Below are 18,182 nucleotides of genomic sequence, written 5' to 3'. Positions count from 1 at the left end.
GAGGTCAAACTAACAGGCCTGTAGTTTCCTGGATCACTTTTTCCCCCTTTTTTAAAAATAGGAACTATATTAGCAATTCTCCAGTCATAGCGTATGACCCCTGAGTTTACAGATGCATTAAAAATCCTTGCTATTGGGCTTGCACTTTCATGTGCTAGTTCCTTTAATATTCTTGGATGGAGATTACCTGGGGCCCCCGATTTAGTACTGCTAAACTGTTTGAGTTTGACTTTCACCTCTGATGTGGTAATTTCTACCTCCATATCCTCATTCCCATTAGCCACCCTGCCATTGCCCCTAAGCTCTTCATTAGCCTCATTAAAAACTGAGGCAAAGCATTTGTTCAGGTGTTGGGCCATGCCTAGTTAATCTTTAATCTCCACCCCTTCCTCAGTGCTTAGCGGTCCCACTTCTTCTTTCCTAGTTTTCTTCTTATTTGTATGGCTTAGAACGTTTTACTATTGGTTTTAATTCCCTTTGCAAGGTCCCACTCTGCTTGGCTTTTGGCAGTTTCCACTTTATCCCAGCACTTTCTGGCAAGAGGTTGCTTTCCTTGCTGATCCCTCCCATCTTCCATTCCTTGTAGGCTTGCTGCTTTCTTTTAGTCATCTGTTTGAGATGTTTGCTCATCCAGCTTGGTCTGCGGCTCTTCCCTATGAATTTTTTCTCCTTGCTTGGGATGCAGGCTTCAGATAGTTTCTGCAACTTTGATGTAAAGTAATTCCAAGCCTCCTCCACATTCAGATCCTTGAGTTCTTTGATCCAGTCCACTCCCCTCACTAATTTCCTTAATTTATTAAAGCTAGCTCTTTTGAAATCAAGGACCCTAGTTGCAGATCGATTTTTGTTTATCCTTCCATTTAGTTTAAATTGAATGAGTTCCTGATTACTTGAACCAAGTTTGTCCTCTAAAAACAGTTCTTCTATGAGGTCCTCACTACTCACTAATACCAAATCCAAAATAGCATCACCTCTTGTTGGTTCAGCAACTATTTGATGAAGAAATCTGCCAGCTATCACATCCAGGAAAATGTAGGCCCTACTGTTAGCAGTAGCACTTTGTCCTCTGATCTATATCTGGGAAGTTAGTTAGTTTCCCATAATCACACAATTACCAGTAGTATTTATTTAATCAAAAACATTAAAGATGTCTCTATCCATCTCCAAATTGGATCCTGGTGATCTGTAACACACCCCAAGTACTGTATCAGGGGGACCTCTAGTAGCTTTCTTCCCCAAAGTGATTTTGGCCCAAACAGACTGTCTTATCCATTCCATCACTTCTAATTTCTTTACAGTCCAACTCATCAATATGCTACTCCACCACCTTTTCCTTTATTTCTGTCTTTCCTGAATAGCACATACCCGTCAATACCTGTACTCTAGTCAGGATTACAATTCCACCATGTTTCTGTTTACCCTAATATCTGGTTTCACTTCCTGCACCAGTAGTTCTAGTTCCTCCATTTTGTTAGTCGGGCTCCTTGCATTGGTGTACAATCATCTTAATTGTGGGCGAAGCCAAGCAGCCACATTCTTTGCCCAACTGGGAACACAGTCATTCTATTGCCAATCTGACTAATATCGGCACTATTCCTTCCCCTTAATATCCATTCTCCTACCCCCTACTGTTCCTTTCTTACTTGATTTTCCTCCCTCTCAATGTTAAAATCTGGTGTGCAGATCACATGAGCATCCCCCTAGAGAGCCTAGTTTAAAGCTCTTTTAATCAGTTGTGCTAACCTCCATCCCATAAGTCTATTTCCCTCCCTACTCAGGTGGAGTCCATCCCATGGGAACAGCACTCAGGGTTAAAGTCATAGAAGAGGCATGTTAACGTGGGCAGTTTAGATCTTGTGTACTCTGTGTTCCTACTGATGTAAGATTTTTTTTGTTGAATTTGGAAAATAGAAAAAGGAGGTTGGGCATTTAAACACAACTTATCATATGAACAATAACCTGTTAGGCTTCAGCTCTAAATGATAGTGCTGTGTTTAGGAAATGCATATTGAAAATGAACCTTTATGAACTGAAAGTGAGATTAGGGCTGAAACACCCTATAATCAAAAGCATAAGAGTGGCACAGAGAGGAAAATATGACGGTAGACAATGACATGGCTGTAAAGGAAATAATACATTGATGCCTCCTGCCCCCCACCCACCCTCATCCAAGAAACCTAAGCAAAAGCAAGTCAATTTCTATATTTACAATGTAGTACATTATATTCTCTAGGGGCCTGACTCAAATCCCACTGAAAATTTTGGGTGCCTTTCCATTGACTTTATTGGGCTTTGTCTTAGCCCCTAGAAACTGTATTTCTGACCAAGCTATACATTCCTTTGTTAGCTGATAAGACAGCTACAAACTGCAGCCTGAATTCAGCAGACCCCAGATGTAGGCCTGCAATAGTGGTGGTGAGTACGGCGTTTCCCCTCTTTCCCTTGTATGGGCCATGGAAAGGCTAGAAAGAAGGGCAGTCCTTGTGCATGATTTAGCCCTCAAAGTTCATGGTGCATTATATGGCCATTGACAGATGAGGTTCTGACCAGCTAGTCCAAGACATTTGGAAGAACAAGTTTGAGAACTTTTCCACTGTGTTTTGTTTTAAAGAGCACTTTATAAAACTACCTATTCTGCTTTTACAGCAGGTTGAATCCAGTGCAATGAGAGCAGAATTTGGCGCATATTTTTGTAACTACTAAAACAAGGGAAATGTCTCTTTCAAAAGCACTTGATCATATTGTTTCCTCCATTTTTTCTCCTTTAGAGAAAGGCAAGCTTAAGCATGACTGGCATGTTATGGCCTACTATCTTATTGGGGGGAGGGGAAGAAGAGAAGAAAACAAATGACTCATGGTATTTGCAAAGTGGCTCTTATTCCATACCAGGTGGTGTTGGGAATGTTTTTCAACATGAGTGGGAGTTATGTACCCTGCACACATGTACCAGTTTGGGGACAGGTTGTAGTGGCTTTTCTACAGAGCCTGGAGTTATTCTGGAATAAGTGTGTCCATAATTGCACTTTAAAATTCACACTTTATCTTAATCCAAATTATCAAAGCCAGCTTGAGTTAAAGACTCTTGAAAATATTGTGTTCATCCTTCATCTGGAGAAGTTACATAAATTCTTGTAACTTGAATCAGACGTATGTACTGTACTCTCTAGCAGTAAAGGGGGAAAGAGTGTCAGCACAAGGCTGTTTGAGGAAGGGCATAGAGCCTTATGCAATATATTCTGTACAGAGCTAAACATCACCACAAAGAGTTATTGCCTGATTCTCCTCCCATAAGAGCTGTACACTGAGGTACCTCAACTCTTTTCAATGGACTTACTTCCAGTTTACACTGGTCCAAGAAGAGAATCAGGTCTGTGACTTCAGAAGGTATTTCCACAAAGGACTATAAGAGAGCTAATCAAGATATTTAGGAATTAATAGAAATTAAATTATGCACACCATTTTTGTTTTCTGTTTAAGATGTTTTAATAAAGATTTGTTTTTTCCTCCTCACTGTACAACACATTTCAATGTACATCAAGCTCAGATAAAAAATAAAGCTTTCTTACAAATTACATTTTTCCAGTGAATCTTTTTTTGGCAATAAAAAATAGCTGCTACATAAATCCCTCCTGATCTCTGAAAAAGGAGCCACATTTCCAAAAATAGAATTCATATTTTAATCAGATGGGATAAACCAGGAAAAAAAAAAAAGGCTTGTATATAAATTGTTTTTAAAAGGACATGCATAGAAGTGAAAAAACATGCACCATTCATCCATGTTAATGTTTTCATTTTCAGTTAGGAGAAACAGGCCCTTTATGCCCCAGACTACATTAGTTTCTTGTCAAAATGCCAAAATGAACAAAGTTTGCCAGCTACAGTTATGGCAAAATATTCAACCAATACCATCCATCTAACTTTCATATTACAGGCCTACAGTATTATCATGTACTAGGCATTTTACAGACTTCCTCAAACTGCAAAATGTTCTATGGCCTATTCAAACATGAAACAAATGTTTACATTCTTCCTATTTCAAACGCACATACAATTAGTTTAAATTACATTATACAATATCTGTTAAATAGGAACATTAAAGAACTTCAAGAAGCAGCATATAAATATATACAAACTGACTTGAAATGGTGTGATTTTTTCACTCTCCCTTGAAAGGAAAAAATAATTGCTACACCTAGTTTTGAAACGTAAAACAAAAATGTTTCTGTACCTAACATGTTTGTGTAATAAAATGTACGAGACAAATTTCTCTCTCTGCTTTAAAGGTTACATAGGTTATTTTTAAAAATGCATATCATGATGTAAGCAACGTGGTTGTTAAGTTTTGAGCTAGAATTCTGATGTATTACTGGTCACTCTCCAACCTTTGGTATTAAAAACAACCCATAATTATATGGCAGTGTAAAAAGCCAACACATTTAACCCTAGAGCATTTTCATGTCTTCAGGTTAGAGCTAGGCACTGTGCCATCCGCCACACTGCTCCAAAGAACTTGGTGCAGCAATACTTGAAGCCATTGCGTCTGATGAAATAAGGCCACTTCTTCCTTCAGCTTTCCCCGATTACAAAACCAGTTCAAGGTCCTTATTTCTTAACAGTTGCACCAACAGTCTGAACAGTCAAAAGACTGACTGCAGATGGGTCCTAGTCACAGTTCAAAACCTTGCAATCTTTGCAGTGCTCAATCTTCTGTGTCTAGCTGCACTCCCAGCATGGCATGAAGTTCCTCTGCCGTGTACCCCAGCAGGTTCTGTAGGTCACATACAAACCGGTACACGTAGCGTTTCCCTGACGTCTTGTGGATGATGTTCTTGTCATAATAATAGCGCAGGCCTCGGCTTAGTTTCTCATAATTCATTTTTGGCTTGTTTTTCCTCCTTCCCCACCGTCGTGCCACCTTCAGCCCCAAAGGGGGAGGAAAAAAGGCAAAAACAAACTAATTAAAGCATACTATCTTGGTTGCCAAATAAGTTTAATTTTTCCATTTACCATCATCTAACCAAGTCATTTTGATGGTTCAAATGCCATCAAATCAATGAGGATACTTGGGTGAGTAAGAGCTGAAGCCTTAACAAACAAACAATCTCTGATTGAGTTATTGGCCAGACTTTGATTAAAAGGAATAAGACCTAGGGTCTATGAACATGACACCAATAGACAGTGGATGGGTGCATGAGGCACCTTGCCACAAAAGGGGTTTAAAAAAAAGCTGTTAGTGCAAGAGAAGAGGTTAAGGTGAATTCTTCTCTCTCAAAGAAGAACCACCTCACATGTGAGAGAGTAGTGTAAAGTGAAAGTTGAATTATGTGAGGTCACTTAAGATCATATCCATATCCAAAGCTCACTGAAGGCAATGGGAGTCTTTTCATTGACTTCTGTAGGCCTTGGATCAGGCCCCTTAACTGCATCAGAAAGGGGTTCCATCATCCATTAGAGGGTTGGAGTTTATTCTGTTAATGACTAGTTTTAATTTCCAAGTTATCACAGCATTTGATGCATGTCTAAAAACAAACCTTTGAAGGCCTCAGTATTCTGTGCATCTGCCATGTTTCTCTCAATTCCCAGAGGTTATCATCAATTAAGTTACTTTCTTTAAACAGTTAAGCAATGCTGTAAGTTAAACGTAAAAGGCAGCATGCAAAGTAAGGCTATAATACACTAAACTTTTACATACACCTAGGTACTTGACTGATGCTCTTTAAGTCACCCAGACTGCACAGTAAAGCATTTACAGAGGCAGAGACGCCTGATCTTGTAAACACTTTGCCTTGAGGGGTGCCTTTCACTGATGTAGGATCAGGCCCTAGATTTTTATTAAATCACAATTAGCCACATACCTCATCTGGGTCAGCAAGTTTAAACTCCCATCCATCTCCAGTCCAGCTAATAAATGACTGACAGGATTTGTCTGTTAGTAACTCCAGAAGGAATTGCCACAGTTGTATAGGTCCACTGCCTGTAAAAACCAAGAAGAGTAAAATTATTAACCATAACTAAGGGATATAGTAAGACACATACCATAATCCTAAGATTTATCGGATATAATTTTAAGATGTTTGGCTGAGGCAAAGAACAACGACTGTTTCTGTAACAGGAATCTGCTGAAGGATACATTATAATGAACTTTGTCCACTATTTTAATTCAAAGTAGTTATTCGAACCAAGCTTTGCTTTCCCCCCCCCCACTTCATTCCTTTCTGCTGGCAGCTATATTTAAAACCTTAGGGTCCTAAACTAAAGTCCTTGCCCTGCTGAAGCTTTCAGTGATGAGCATTTTGCCTGAGTAAGCACTCTAGGAATGAGTGCTTAGTGGGTGAGTCAGTGCTGGTGAACTCCTTGAACTGAATGAAGGTTTTGTCTGAGTTTCCCTCCTTTTTAGACAGAGGAGCGCTACCAAAAATAGAATGCATTCCAGGTTTTAATACAGTCTGTTTTTTTACTAGAACATTGCATTATTAGTGAAGAAGTCATTCATGAACAAACGATGAGTAAGGAAGCGTGTACCTCTCAACCTCCCTTTATCAAAAATGGACATACACCCACACAAAGGATCAGAAACGCGAGAACAAGAGATATATATCGCGTGACATCACTTGCCTGTAAAGCCTGCTAGAATTGCTGCTGGTATAACTGGTTTCCCTTGCTCTACAGGATCACTTCTTTCTTGAATGTAATCTTTGAAAGACATTGTAGGTTTGTTCAGACATAGAGACTGGCTACAATCATCTTCAAAACTTTCATAAGAGGGCACACGTTGTACATCCACTAAAGATGATTGGCTGTTCCAGGACTGAAGTTGAGAATCTGTGCTTTCATAACTTTCTGTGCCACTGTCACTGGATTCATGCTCTCTGGGTTTACCTAAAAAATTAAATAATGGTTGTTATTCACTTTTTTCTTAATGTGGTTTATACATACAAAATAGAGTGCACAGAGCATAGAGCCTTAAACTAATAATTAGCAAATGGATAAGCTAAGTCTTACCAGAGTTATCTATCAGCAAGTTCAGATTGTTTGTGAAGTCGTGGGTCATGGAGCAGTAGTTCACATTGACTGTCTCTAACTGAGCTTTGGGAAACATGGAAAATTCTTGATCTGGGCTGAGGAGATTTGGTCCTGCAGAAGTCTGACATAAGTCACTCAGGAGGCTGACTTTGGGGTAGCTATGCATTTGCATACCATAAGGGGCCTGTTCTGTATTAAAACCTAAAGTGGGAAGGAGAGGGAGAAAAAAAAAAGGAATGGATTAGTTATTCCTACAGTCCTTCTCATAAATGTAATACCTCCATGTAAGCAGAACAAAACCAAGTCAACCCTTCCACTGCAACACAGACATACAGTTATGCCACCAAAAATATTTTTTAGCTGAAAACCTGACTGGGTATGAATGATAGGCTATGTGTCTAATCCAAAGTCTACTGAAGTCAGTTGAAGGACTCCAGCTGACTGCACTAGGGTTTGAACCAGGTTCTGTATCTCACAACCTGTATCTGCTGTATGATTCACAGATTGCCAGTTGTGCACAGAGCTCTCTGTGGTTTCCCAGAATGACAGAACACATAGAAAGTGCTGGGGAGGCGGCTAGGTGGTCCATAGCAGGATTCCTCTCTTGTTAACTGATCAGCACATTTCTCTTAATCTGCTGAAAATACAACCTCATACATATAAGCAGTATTTGGGGGTGGGGGTGAGAAAGATGTCAGGAGAGGGCCACTGGTCCGTGCTCTCCCTCCCTATTTACTCCATCTGCCCTCCGAGGCTCTATATTGCATCCACCTTCCTTCTACCAAAAAGGACCAAAATATGACTCCTGCTGGATCCCATCAATGCTGCTTTTAGATTCAGCCTGGTAGTTGTGGTAATGGCCAGTTTGTACTAAACACTTGATTTTTGGCAATTCATGTACCAAAAAACAAAATCTGGGATTTCATAAATTTTCTGCACAAATCAAGACTTTTGATTAACCACAGCTTTCACATAGTCTTCTTTCCTCCTGGTTTCACTGACTCCAAGGATTTGCCTCAAGAAAATATCTAGTCTGATTATTTTCAGTGTTCAAACCAACTTGCAGAATTACAGTGTGTGATATCACATGCAGCATAAAGCCAAGGAAGTGATTTTAAATGTCAACCAAATCAGGATACCTACTTAATGAGTTGTTATTGACCCAGTGTGGGACTGAGGTAAGATGAGAGTTTTCAACATATTGGTCCAGTCTCTTCTCTTGACTGTCTGAAAACAGAACAAATATTCTTTTTACACATCTGACCAGGACATTATGGGGAACTTCAAAGCGACTGGAGGTATTTCTGACAGTTACATGAAGTTAGTCACCTGACATCAAACTTTCAAAGAAATAACTGCTAGTAGGGAAAATGTCATGCCAATGGAATTCTAATATTTAATCTGTCTACAAATCTGCAATAAGGCCCTGATCCTGCAAACACTTCAGCAATTGCTTAACTTCATGCACAATGTGCAGTCTCATTGAGGTCAAGGGAATTGTATGTGTACTTAAAAGTTTGTAGGATCTGGGCATTAGGTAAGTGTTTTACACACAGGACTAGAACAGTGAAGAGACAAAAAGCAAAACCACCAAAATCCAGCTAGACAAAAGAACACTCAACTTCCAAAGCGGTTTGTTTGACAAATGATTAAATGAAAGACAGCTTATGGTAACAATGGGAAAAGAAAAAAAAAAAAAGTTTCCCCTTCTTTTTCAATAGTTATTTTGGCTCTCATTTTATCAGATGATATGGGTGGGCAGATCCCTGCATCCACGTGAAGCCTCTTGACAAAATTTGTCCTCATCCCTCTTTTGTCTCAATGAAAGCACCCTCAAGTCTCTCTGTCATTCCTACATTCATTCACTGACTTATTCCAAAACACTGGTAAAAGTCACTAGTAACGTGAATTGACCTAATTTGACTTTTGGTTACATTTTTTTTCAGATTTGAATTATATATTGCATCAGATCTACCCTAATCTCATTTATATGAATGACCATTCCGTATAAAACTGCTGCTGAGACAACTGCACAGTCTGGCAGTAATTGACAAGCTAGTGACAACTGATGATTGCTTTTATGCTCTCCAGAAAATGATTTTTTTTAAAGATATCTTTAAACATTATCAAAGGTTTTAAATTCTCTGAGTTTTTTAGGCAATTACAAAACCACAACTTGGTGAAATACATTACAGTTGTGTTTGACAGGGTTGCTTTGTTAGGATCACAGAGCAGGAGTCCTTTTTGGCTATCTAGTTACCTTTTAGCATCTGTTCCAGGTGTTCCCACAGAATGTCGCCTACATAATCAGGAGCTAGCTCCAAGAAACGTTCCTTGCCCAAGCTGCACAAGTCTTGGCCGTTCATGACAAACCGATGAAAGTTCACATTTGCCAAACTAAACTCCCTGGTAGCCCAGAAAAGCCACTGGCAAACCTGCTGTTCAGTCCACAGCCAAGGATCTGCAAATGGGGAGTGGGGGAAGAGAAGAAAAAGAGCATAATATTTAGAGGCAACTCTTGATAGTTACATTCATAAGAACCTAAAATAAGTTTAGTTAAAAAGATATTGAGTGAGGGCTCATGTTTAAAAAGTTATCTAGGAGATCTAGTTCTGAAGCTCAAATATCAATGATTTATTCTTAATTTTAAATCAGTGCTCTAATTTTTCCTTCTATCTTCTTTTAATCAGTGGATGAGCTCAGTTTACTTGCTCCTCTCTTATGTTGTCGTCTCACCAATCAGCATAATTTTTGCACTAAAAAGGTTATAAAAAGAAAGCACTTACTATTCGGGATACCCAGACGACACTGTTCCTTTGCGAAGCCACTGAAAGTAGCTTTTAAGGCCTGACTCATCACAGCCTTACTGCATGGGGTTAAGAGAGGCAATTCACAGCTGTTTGACTCTAAAAGAATGAAGGGGGGAGGGGAAAAGAGAGACACATTAGCATTTAGGCTAATGAACCAGACAGACAACGGAGAATCCACTATGTTACTTAAAGAACAAGCGAAAGAGGCTTCCAACTATAAAATGGGACCAAATATGGCAAGCCTTATTTGTATGTAATAGGTTAGTTCTATGCCAGCGTTTAAGATTTTGTTGCAGCTAACGATGCAGACTCAGATTGACTTTGGTAGTACGAAATATGCCTTTGTTATGTAGAGTCAATTATCTTTATTAGAAAATAAGAAGACTGCTGCTTCTTCTTTTCCTCCTCTATGATTTGAGAACCAAGTGATCTCTTGTCAGCTCCAGATACCCTGCACTGAGCTTGAGAACTAAGTAACGGGCAGGGTAGCAGTGAGGAGTAGGCTTGTGGGTACATTTACCCCTGCACTAGACTGAATGTCAGACCCACTCATGCATAGATCAGTCAATTGAATTTGTGGTGTTGTCATGCCTTATTCAATTATTAGACTGTAAAACGTTTTTGGTCACAAGCTAGTTCCCAATGCCAAATTTATGTATCTGGCTGATGATCATGGTACTGAATTTTATGCAGCCATAAATTGTTATAAATTCATAATCTAGATAATCAACTCCTTAGTTAATGCTGCAACCAACTTCCATTCAAAGGAATAATTTAGCCCCATCCTTTCTTCTTTATTAGAAAGATTTGGCATGAAAATGTCCAGACTTCTTCTGGAAGTAAAGAGCATTTTCAAGAAAAGTTTGAAGAAAATTGGTCAATTTGTTTTTGCATTACATGTCATTAAAAAAAAGTTAACTGGGTTTGATATTCTGACTGGTGTCTAACATTTCCTCGGGTTCCCTCTAGCTTGGAACCAGGTTGTCACTACCTCTTCAAACTTTCAACTTTCCACAGATCTCTTTGAAAACGAGTGCACAGATTGTGGTTGACAATGTTCGGTTGCACTCATGTTATTAATAATCGCTACATCTAATAATGTTAGTGTCACAGGGAGAGTGCGCATACACGTGTGATAAGCTGTCAGGCTTTAGGACTGTGCATGAATCTGCAAAGCTAATCTAGCTATCTATGGCCTGCAATGAGCTCCACATGAGCAAGCAGGTCCCTCTGCACACATGTAGAGCTCATTGCAAGGTTGAATAAAAACTTGGGTGCAACACCCATCACCACTGTATCTGAGTAGCTTGGGAATAAGCCAGTCAGAGAGATCTGAGGTGAAGATAAATGGAGATCTTTTAGTGATTACAGTCCTGCTACAAGGATTTCAATGTGTTACTTAAGCAAAGTTTCTAAAGCTGCAAAATAAACCTGACGGAAAAGGGGACCAAGGACCTTGCAGAGTTCTACATTTATACAAGTTCAGCAGGACTAAATAGAGCTCTAATATTCTGTCTTGACCCATTTTAAAAATACACCAACTTGAGTTATAGAAATGAACAAGTAAAGGTAGGTAAAGATTATTAGTAATGTTAGTCTTAACAGATACACATATCCAAAAGACCTCTTTAATTCTGCTCCAGTATGCCTAACTGGCCTTCTACAGACAACAGATCCTCTTATATTCACACACCCTACTTCAGTGTAGGTTTTCAGTAAGGGAAGCTGTAAGCTAGCAATAGAACTACTCATGTGAATAAACTTAAGAATGTATGTAAATGTCTGCAGGACTGAAGCCTTAAACTAATATTTAAAAAAGTCTTCTCTATTATTAAAGACTTATTGTTGTGCATAGTAGGTAACAGTGACAGAAACCTAGTTAGAGAACCCAGCACTTTCTATTTTGACTGATGTGGCTGATCAAACTAAAACACAAAACAAACAATATTTACCATAAGAAATTGAATCAAACCCTGTTGGTACTTCTTGAAGGGTTTGATCTTCATTTAATGAGGGAAAATATCCTGCAAACAAAGAGTTTGTGACATCAAAGACGTCAAATGCTGGTTGATGCTGCAAAACAGTTTAAGAAAAAGAATATTCAGTGTAAGTATTCTGCTAGAGCACTGCTAACAGCAACTGCAAAGAGGACGGGTTAAGTTAGTATCTGGAGATTATGTACATACAGTTTAATAATTATTAATGCAATGTTAAGGGTTGTATAGTTAAAATAAAATTAAGGTTCCAACAGCAGTTGTAACTTTCCTGTGTGGCACATTCTGTATGTCCTATGGTAAACTTTTTTTTTTTTTTTTTTTAAAACATGAACAGTGGAATACTAAGCTACACATTATGCAAAATAAGCTAATGCTATATTTATATACTGCAGATGAACTAATGTTTATGTTTCCTGTCCTTCTGGGCTAGACCCACAGATGGTGTAAATCAGAATAGATCACTGACTTCATTGGAGCTAAACTGGCTTACATAATCTGAGGATCTGGCCTTCTGATTTTTGACTGTGCAACTCTGATACACTAAAATGCCAAAGAGCTGTGTTTAATCTTTTCAAAGACAATGCTGCCTGTATTAAATTGTTAGAAGTTAAATCACCCCAATTAGGCTTTTATGGTTCTACCTCCATAGAGGTGAGAGGATCAAGTTCCCAGATGAGTGGTTACTGACTGGAGGCAGCGTTCTGCAAGACTGTGTTCGAAAAGCAAGCTGCTTTACAGTGTGTTTACAGTGTGACAGCTGCATCTTTAATTCAAAGATACTAGACTATTTTAAACTTGAGGAGATACAATGAAAACTACAAACTTTAGTTATAGTAGGCACAACTAGCAGCTATTTTAACCTTTTCTATAACTGAAGTTTTATTCTAAACAGGTTTGTATCTAAATTTTAACTGATTGCTAAATTGTAAAGAGAGATTAGTATCATTTTTAGCCTTGTAATAGACTGCTAATGATAATGACTTCCTTTAAGTGCTAATTATTATACTAGAAGGACTAGTGAATTATAACAAAATAATTGCCAATGTGAAGATGCAAGTAGGTTTACTTACATTTTTGGAAATATTTAATCTGAACCACATTACTGTAAGACTGTTTTACATGATTTATGAAGAAGAGTCTTTTCTTGGGTTTATTTTATTTTGTGGTTTAGGTTACCTGATTGTACCAACTACTGCATTTCACAAAAAGCAGCTTGTTAATCCTCAGCAGTCTCTAATGAGCCTTTGCTAGTTTAAACAAATGAACAAGAATAAGCAGGACTGGCTATAATAGAATGTTTGAGGGGAAAAAGGAGAGTGATTTCTGATGAGCTAATAGTCACTTTTATTAAAGATTACAAATATTTGTAGAAAATCTTGTCTAATCATTCAAATTCAGAAGTGCTCTAGTTGGGAGGTGCTGTGTACATGCAAAGTTATTACTGAATCTCCCAGGCCACATGCACCCCTTCTTAGTAAATATGTCTAAAAGTTACAAGCTTTTTCTACAAAAGTGAGCTGAATAAGTTTATACTTAACATGCCAACTAGTCATGAAAAAGACTTGTAGCAACAGGCAGAGGCTATCACTAGAAATTCCCATTGATGAGATTTTAAAACAAAAAAAAACAAAAACGCCACAAGCCAAACCTGTGGATACAGTATTTGGAAAGCTACAGAACACAGCAGTGATACCCATATGAGAGCATCTGCAGTAAAGGGGAGCCAGAGACTAAGGAAACACATACAATATCTGTTGATGGTTCCTATTTGCTTAGGTATCCACTTAAATGTTAATGTCAAGGTACAAATTTCTGTTGAGAATAAGCTAATGCTCCTCAGCATAACACAGATTTGCTCTCAATTGACTGTACTAACTTAAATTGTTTTTGCAGAATAGCATATTAAGTATCTGGTCTTTCCCTGAATCCACCATGGTTCCTTTCTGGAGTTTACAGCGTCTCTATTTTGGTGTATGGTGCTATTTTTGTTTTGAAAACTGGCAGGGCAGAAATTCAAGAAAGACACTTTGGCTTGTATGTAGTATTGAGGCTGGTTTTTATAACAAGTTGCTATGCATTTCAGTATGTAATTCATGACAGCCTATGATCCACAGAAGGAAGAGGCTGGCATGAAGAAAAATCTAGAAGTCTTCCTTCTAATGGCTAATTTAGTCCAAAAATACACTGAGCTGACCAGCAGACTTAAAGTAATATTGTTCATGCTAATTAAGACTGTTCATGTACATATGATAGCAATAAGAAAAGTCAGAGTAAAGATACTTGAAAGATTTGTTATCTGTGAAATAGTTAATAAAACCAGCTGGTCTGCTACTAAAAATGCTTTACATGTTAATAGATAATAGTTCTGATTCACCATTTGTATCTAGAGAAGAGGCCAAGTTCTTTCAACATAATCTGGAAACTCCTGTATTTTGTGTAAATAAGTGACCCTTACAGTGACTCACTGGAAAAAAAAGCAGTAGTATATGAATGAGTAGAAAGCATACTGTAACCTAGTCTCAAGTTTCAGAAATGAGAAATTAGTTAATGTTTGAACATTGCTCTGCATAGGTAATAAAACCCCATATGGGATAAATCCTGCTCACCTTACTCAGAGTTTAAAAAAAAAAAAAAGAGGCAAGCAAGCACTATGTGGTTTCATTGCAGTTATGTATAAATTTAGCAATACAGTGCAAAACTTGAAGCAAATCCAAAAAATTTGGAAACAACTATGCAGTGGTGGAATAGAGTTTTAAGGGTTGACATAAGATTGCGACAAATTTTAATCTATCTCCAATTTCCTTTGTGCCTGGCATAACTCCTGATTGGGGGAGCACTCAATTCACAAATTTCACATAAAGCTTCCTATTATGCTCTATGAAATGAATATTTGGTTGGTTAGCAAAACAAATTATATAAGCAAGTTGGAAAAAAAAAAACATTTGCAACTGTCTTTAAATGAGACTGATATATCGTCTCTGAAACACTGGCATTTCTCATAGCTTTCTAGGCCAAAAAGTTTGACAGGTCTTTATTCAATTTGCCTTGATCACCACAATACAAGTGACCAATGCTGGCTATAGATCTTGCATGAATAATTACAAAAAAAATAATTAGTTACATGGATGCCCTTGCAGACAGTTACAAAAATGAAATATTTTAAATTCTGTTTTTTCTAACCTGTCCTTGATCTGCAAGTATCTTTCAAAGCAAGTCAAGACACTTGAACAACTGTTTCTTACAAATGAGACTGAATAGTTTTCATGCATTTTACTCTAGATTTTCACATAACCACAGAGAACTTAATTTTCCTCATATTAGACTAATGCTTTTATCTATATTAGTCCTACCAAATACATTGACAGCCTTGCAGGAAGTTAAATATAGAAAGACCATAGCTAGGACCCGATTCTGCTGCCCTTACTTACACAATTCTGATTGAATTGGAATGGATTGGAAATCAGAATCTGACTTTTCATCTTGCTTTCCAATCTTTAGGATGGGTTTGTCAAATGTATATTTTCCTCTTTAAACAGGGTGCTTTAAATGGCTAGGTATAAAGTGCTTGCTCCTTATCTTATAGAAGTAAGTGTCAACAAGAAGGAACCCAAATGGAATTAGCGTAGTCTCTCCTCAGCATGCATATGCATGTCTCTCACTAACATGAGAAATGTGTGCATGGAGTGGGAGATTAGGCCACTTGTTTTTAGCATCTCTCCTAGGAAAACTCACCTTCAGCATTCCTCTGTAGATGTTAGATACAGGAGCTACCTGATCCATGTTCTTGATTCCAAAGTCACTCATCTGAAATGAAAACAATGTATGAAAAACTTGTTCTTGCAGAAGGTAAGAGTCCATTAAAAGAAGCACCTTATCTACTCTATTGTAGAACATAAACTTGTAATACAACAAAATGCTTCATTCAGAGAATCCTCTGACAAGGCAATAATATGAAAGCTTTCATCTTGAGTACTATGTCCTCAACACTGGGCGTGATTTACACGTTTTGAATTACTCCATTAAAATCATTAACATTAAAATGGCATGAGACATGTATATGTGAGAAGGATCAAGCTCTTAGTATACAAGATGAAAGACTTCCTAGTGCCTAAGTTTGTTGAATTTAAGTTTACAAGCCTATAGAAATTCTTTGCTTGCCAAGTATTTATTGCTTATCCATAGGTATCTTCAAGTTTTGGTCCCACTGCTTTAAGTGTTCATGCTTTGACTTTTTGAATTTTGACTTTGTTTACTGGATTTTTACTAACCACCCATAAATGACATACGACTGTCTCTTTCCAAGTAGGGGTGTGGGGCTGCGTGTAAGATTTAGTGATTCCTCTTTGATTTCACTCAAAATATTTTGGAACTAAATCTTGGACATATGTATTTTGGGACAATCCAGAGTACACACAATCAAGTACTGATACAGGTTGTTTATAATGTGAATTATTAGCCTGAGAAAATGTAGCTTCTGATAGATGGATACAAGTTTCAGTTATTTACTCTTTGACAATCAGTTAAATAAACAGTATTTGGAGACTAAGCAAAATAAGCAACAACCCATTATGAGCAGATGTAATTTCACAACACTACAGGGTTAGGTACTTTGGACACATCAGAAGGAACATGCAGTGAGACAAATCTCTGAAAAAGCTGACTGTGTCTGGATGGTAGATGTTCTAACTATTACACATTTTACATTCTCTCCCCTTTTATGGAAATCGCAACAGTCTATTCCAAAGACTGATCCGAGTATTTATTAAAGAAAATATCCCCAAAGTGTTACACTACCGTTTTGCACACTCATAACTTAAATATTTTTACCAAACTTGGTTACATTTTGTTTGGGGATCAACTATCTGCCAAGTTTCTGCCTAAAATATCTTACTACAGTTATAAACTCAACATCTTAAGAGGGTTTGTAATATAATGGGACTGGTAACAGACTTGCCTGCAGTAGCATAAAAATACTATCCTGTGGCCTATAATACAATGAACAGAATTGTGTGTGATTTTATGACTAGTTCTAAGTCTATGTTTGACAAAATAGTGAAATATTCATAGTAGCTCACTTAGCAAGGGAGGCTCAAACAGAAGGCAGGAACGTAGGCTTATGGGCCTTGCTCTGGCTTATCATAAGGACAAACCACATTGAACATAAATGCTTTATCAGAATCCACTGAGACACTGTTCATTTAAAACTTTTCCTTTCACTTTGTCTTAGCACAATGCTGGCTTCTCCACCCTCACAGAAAGTGTATAGAAATTAGTATTAGTCCATAAATGCCATATCAGGAAAAGGTCAGCCCCACCATTCCCACATCAAAGCTGTAGTTATTAGAAAACTAAATTCTTTCTGCCCCTCTTAGTTACTTCTATATACATGTGTAAAAATAATAATAATAATAATAATAATAATAATAATAATAATAATAATAATATTTAAAAAAATCAAGTACTCAAAAGAAACTAAGCAAAACAAATACAGCTTGCTGAAATAATACACATCCAAAGTATCTATATAAATAAACCAATAAAATCAGCCTCTTTTTCTCTTCTCCTTTGTCTGATCACTTAAAATCCTAAATATTTAAACTTAAAGGCTCATTTTGGTTTGTGTCAACTGTTCTTCCACATACAAAACTCGACTGAAAATAGAAAACTGCATTTGAGGCATAATACAGTCAGGCAGACTCCACCTAAATATGGAAAATGCTAATTGGTGTGATTTTGTGGAAATGAGAACACAAAATATCCCATCTCTATTATGAATGTGTTGGTAATGAATAGTGATCTCTACACAGTTCAGGTCATAAATTCACTCATCAAGTGTCCCCCATCCCTTCCCTGAAGATATCACAATTTTAAATTAACAGCTTATCCTGCTAATCCTGTTGTTGCTCCTTTTCAGAGTATAATGAATTTCTAAAGCTTTTTTTAGTCTCTAAGTTACTACTCTTTATATTTTAATGGTCTCTAGCTATGAGCCTCAACTTCTAGATATAGCTGCAATTTATGATGCAGAAATGCTTCTGTATATGTTTTCAATAACCTTAATTTTTGGCCCATTGTTTATTGTGATTAGTCTGAAGATTTCAGGTGAAATCCTGGCCCCATTGCAGTCAATTGTAATCTTGCCAATGACTTCAAGAGGACCAGGATTTTACCTATCATTTTTTTTATTTGTCTCAGTAAGTGTTCACAATACAAATAGTATTTTATTAAAAAATAGTATCACAGGCATTTCTTCCAGTATATTAAACTAGTCATTATTCCTCTATGCCAGTCTACTCATTTGCTATTTCAAGCACAATCACTTTCACTTTTTGTCAGTACTGTATGTTTTGAA

The 18,182-nt window shown here is 37.5% G+C and overlaps 1 protein-coding gene across 1 annotated transcript; it reads right to left on the bottom strand.

The window, feature by feature from the left end:
• Nucleotides 1-4,699: 4,699 nt before the first annotated feature.
• Nucleotides 4,700-15,634, bottom strand: ETS2 (ETS proto-oncogene 2, transcription factor). The gene is made up of 9 exons (XM_065417475.1): nt 15,563-15,634; nt 11,786-11,906; nt 9,810-9,929; nt 9,284-9,484; nt 8,167-8,250; nt 7,003-7,224; nt 6,612-6,879; nt 5,856-5,970; nt 4,700-4,915 (listed from the first exon to the last, which is right to left on the bottom strand). The coding sequence occupies exons 1-9, from the start codon at nt 15,632-15,634 to the stop codon at nt 4,700-4,702; spliced, it is 1,419 nt and encodes a 472-aa protein (XP_065273547.1).
• Between the last annotated feature and the right edge of the window lie 2,548 nt (nt 15,635-18,182).

Source organism: Emys orbicularis, chromosome 1, assembly GCF_028017835.1.
Source record: "Emys orbicularis isolate rEmyOrb1 chromosome 1, rEmyOrb1.hap1, whole genome shotgun sequence".
In the NCBI taxonomy this organism is placed as follows: Eukaryota; Metazoa; Chordata; order Testudines; family Emydidae; genus Emys; species Emys orbicularis.
Note: the sequence above shows the minus strand (reverse complement) of the source record. Positions and strands in the feature narration are given on the sequence as shown.